General features: G+C 37.1%; 1 protein-coding gene across 1 annotated transcript in view; it reads right to left on the bottom strand.

The window, feature by feature from the left end:
• Positions 1–3516, bottom strand: part of C2CD3 (C2 domain containing 3 centriole elongation regulator) — a 135478-nt gene that overhangs the window by 122958 nt on the left and 9004 nt on the right. The window contains exon 4 of the mRNA XM_007448088.1: positions 286–509. Coding sequence (XP_007448150.1) covers positions 286–509 — 224 coding nt within the window. The remainder of the gene's footprint in view (positions 1–285; positions 510–3516) is intronic.

Raw genomic sequence — 3516 nt, forward strand, 5'->3', positions numbered from 1 at the left:
TACGTACACCTATCATGGCATCTCTGTGTGACTTAGACATACTTATTTATCTGTATATTGGCCTCCTCACTAGACTGTGAGCAATGTTCAAAAATAGGAATTGTGTCTTATCAATTTCTATGCCTAGCACCTGGTACTGGACCAGAAACATAGTGAGTACTTAATACTTATTTGCTGAATGAATGACTACCTTTAACCTTCTACACAACCACAAATGAAAGACCGAAATTATGAGTACACTGGGAGTTAGCAGACAGTCTGACTGGTATTAGGTGTGGTAATTACCTTGGAGTGGTTGACCTACTGCTGTTGGCTGCTAACTCTTTTCCATCAATTTTGGTGGTAGGGATCCTCTGAGGCCTTGATGGAACCAGAAACTGAGTATTGCCTGCTTCAGTATATTCTCTGAATCCTTGTTCAGATAAAAGCACATTTTCTGTCGTGTCAGTGGTAGGAAGAGGACTGTAGCTGTCATAAGTTTCTGACAAAGGCTCCAGGGCAAGTGAGACCTGAAAGGGACATGTAATGTATCAGAAGTCTTTTTTTTTATAGCATTGATTAATTTTAAGACTCTCTAATATAAATTAATGGCCCCGTTCCTTACAGGATCTAGTTCAAATTCCTGCCTACCTCAGAAGCCTCATCTCTCACTGTGTTCCTCTCCTCCATCTCTCTCTCCTGGATATACCAATTACTTAGAGTTTTCTAAATGTACCTTATATTTCATTCCCTTATGCTTTCATGTGCAAATTTCCTCCAGCATTACTTCCTCTGTGAAAACTTCTTTGTGTCCAGGTAGAGATGTTATGGCCACTCTGTTTCTCATGTTTCTACTTACTTTGTATCTATCCATTAATATAACCACTATTTATTGAACACTTCACAATAGGCCAGAAAGTGTGCTATGTTCCTCACACAGAGAAGCTGATGTGATGATATAACTGTCAGGAAAGTATATTATCCTAATCTGAAGATTAAAAAAAAAAGCAGAGGCTTAAAGGAGGTATTTGTACTTCCAGTTTATTTGTTATCCTGATCAGATTGTGAATTCCTTGAAGGCATGAACTGTCTTATTCATTTTTCTGTAGACTAATCAGTGTAAGTATACACTTAGTGTACAAGTATGCATAATAATGACTCATGGTCTGAAAAATAAAAGAATGACATAGCACCTGTTGCATCCTTATTGCTAGCTATTTGAGAAAAATAAGGCCCTAGTTCTATTCTGGGGATGAGGCAGGGTGAGAGGGAGGAACATTAAGATGAAAAGTAATTACTTGAAGTTTCCTTTATCGTCCAACTCCTCTGAATTCAGGCACTCTACTAAAATGCTTTCCAGGTCTCTGAAAAGCCCAATGGAGAAAAGCCTAATGTAGGAATAAAAAATAAAACAGAGCCTAAAGCAAAACTTTAGAGAAGAAATTGAAGAATGTACTCCAAAAGAAAAGAAGAGCAGTGTGGAAAGTTCAGTTACAATGACACAGACAGCAGAAGGAATTGTTCAAGTAGCCAAAGAGAGTCACATAATGATGAATGGCCTAAGACAAAAATGAAAGATTGCAGTTAAATATTTTAAGAAGTCTCTGGGAAGGTCAATGGAATAATTTATGTGGAGAAACTGCCAAGGCACAGACTCAATAAACACACTTGAGTCTTGATGAGGAGAATTTTGTTCATGAACTAGGTAGCATAAAGTCCTTTAAATCTATTCATCATTAAGATTTTCTACAAAGACAAATGACTGGAATGCAGTGGGATAAATACTTTGTGCCATCACTGCTATAAGAGGATCACATAAAATCCTGGCTGCCCAAACATAAGTGTCAGAAAATCATCCCTTGCCATTCATCACTTGTGAAAAGACTGCCACTTTATTCTAGAAACAAAGGAGACACTGAGAATAAAGGCTGCGTCCCTGGCCTTAACAGTAACCTACTGGCAGGCCAGAGTTTTGCTTTTTCCCTAAGCAAATTTGAACTAGTCTCAAAACAACTCAAAGGCCTTTACTACCAGTGAGAAAGAAAAGGAAAGTCCAGTTACCCGCCACACCCACCTTACAATCAAAATATAGGTGCTGGCCTAACTCCTGTGTTCAATTAACAAATATTTGTTGATACTAGTTCAGTGCCAGGCTCTGTGCTACCTGCCTGGGGCAAAGAGATGAATAAAACATGAAACCTGACCCAAAGGATCAGAATCTTGTAGGGGAATTTAAAAAGAAGTAATTTTAATATAAAATGGTGAGTTCTGGGATTATCTACTACATTTATAACATCTGATATTGGAGAGAACATATTAGTATGTCTATTTTTCAGACTTACGCTAGTCAATATAGCATTTTAAAAGATTTCAAAATTATTTAACAGTGATTAAGAAAACAGATTTTATGTAAAAATTTGAATTTCTGGTTTCTCTTGAAAAATCAGAAGATCCAGCAATGCTGGGTTTCCATCCCATTGTGGCAAAAATTAGCTGGAGTAGACTAGTGGCTTTAGTCAGGGTATGTGCTCCAGTTTGCAAAGTCCCCAGCCATGTCCCAACAAGAGTAGAGGGACAACTTCTGTTTATCATCACATTTGATCTGCTACATTAAAAAAAAAATTATTTAACACAGTAAAATGGACATTTTTGTAAATATACACTTCTATGAATTGTAATCTATGTTTAGATCCATGTAACCACCACCATAATTAAGATATGGAACACTTCCATCACCCCCCAAAAACTCCCTTTGTAGTCATGCCCTCTTCTCACCTCTAACCTCTAGCGACAGTTGAATTTGATAAAATTCAATACTCATTTATGATCAAATCTCTCAGAAAACTTGGACTTTCTCAATGATAAAGGGCATCTATGAAAAACCTGCATCTAATACCATATTTAATAGTGAAAAGACCAAATGCTTTCCTCCCAAGAACATGAACAAGGCACGGATAACTGCCTGGTTTCATCCAAGGCAAATGGGTGAAAATTGTGAAAATTGTGAAAATTGTGTATTGGAACACAACTCTGCAAAAGGAAATTATTGATACACAAAGTAATATGGATGAATCTCTAAACCTGGCTTCTTTCCGTTATTCTATTAATATTTCTTTTTTTTCCTATTAACATTTCTTAACCTAGTTGAGGAGCCAATGGGTGTTCACTGTATGGTTATTTTTATATCTTATACATCTAAGATATTCTTTTGCATATCTATCTCTATTTAATAAAAACAAAAAAATTAAATGAAATAAAACATGTAGTGCCTAACATGTGGTAGGCATGCATATAATAAGTGTTGCTAATGGGAATTCCCTGGTGGTCGAGTGGTTAGGACTCCGTGCTCTCACTGCCAAGGGCCTGGGGTTCAATCCCTGGTCGGGGAACTAAGATCCCACAAGCAATGCGGTGTGGCCAAAAAAATAAATGTTGCTAAAAAAGTTATCAGCATGAATTCCTTCAATGTTATCCATCTCAAAATGTTTCTCCTCTTTCCCTCCTTGTTATAATCCCCCCATTCCAAAGGTAGCCACT

This window comes from Lipotes vexillifer, unplaced genomic scaffold, assembly GCF_000442215.2.
Source record: "Lipotes vexillifer unplaced genomic scaffold, Lipotes_vexillifer_v1.1 scaffold640, whole genome shotgun sequence".
Taxonomy (NCBI): Eukaryota; Metazoa; Chordata; class Mammalia; order Artiodactyla; family Lipotidae; genus Lipotes; species Lipotes vexillifer.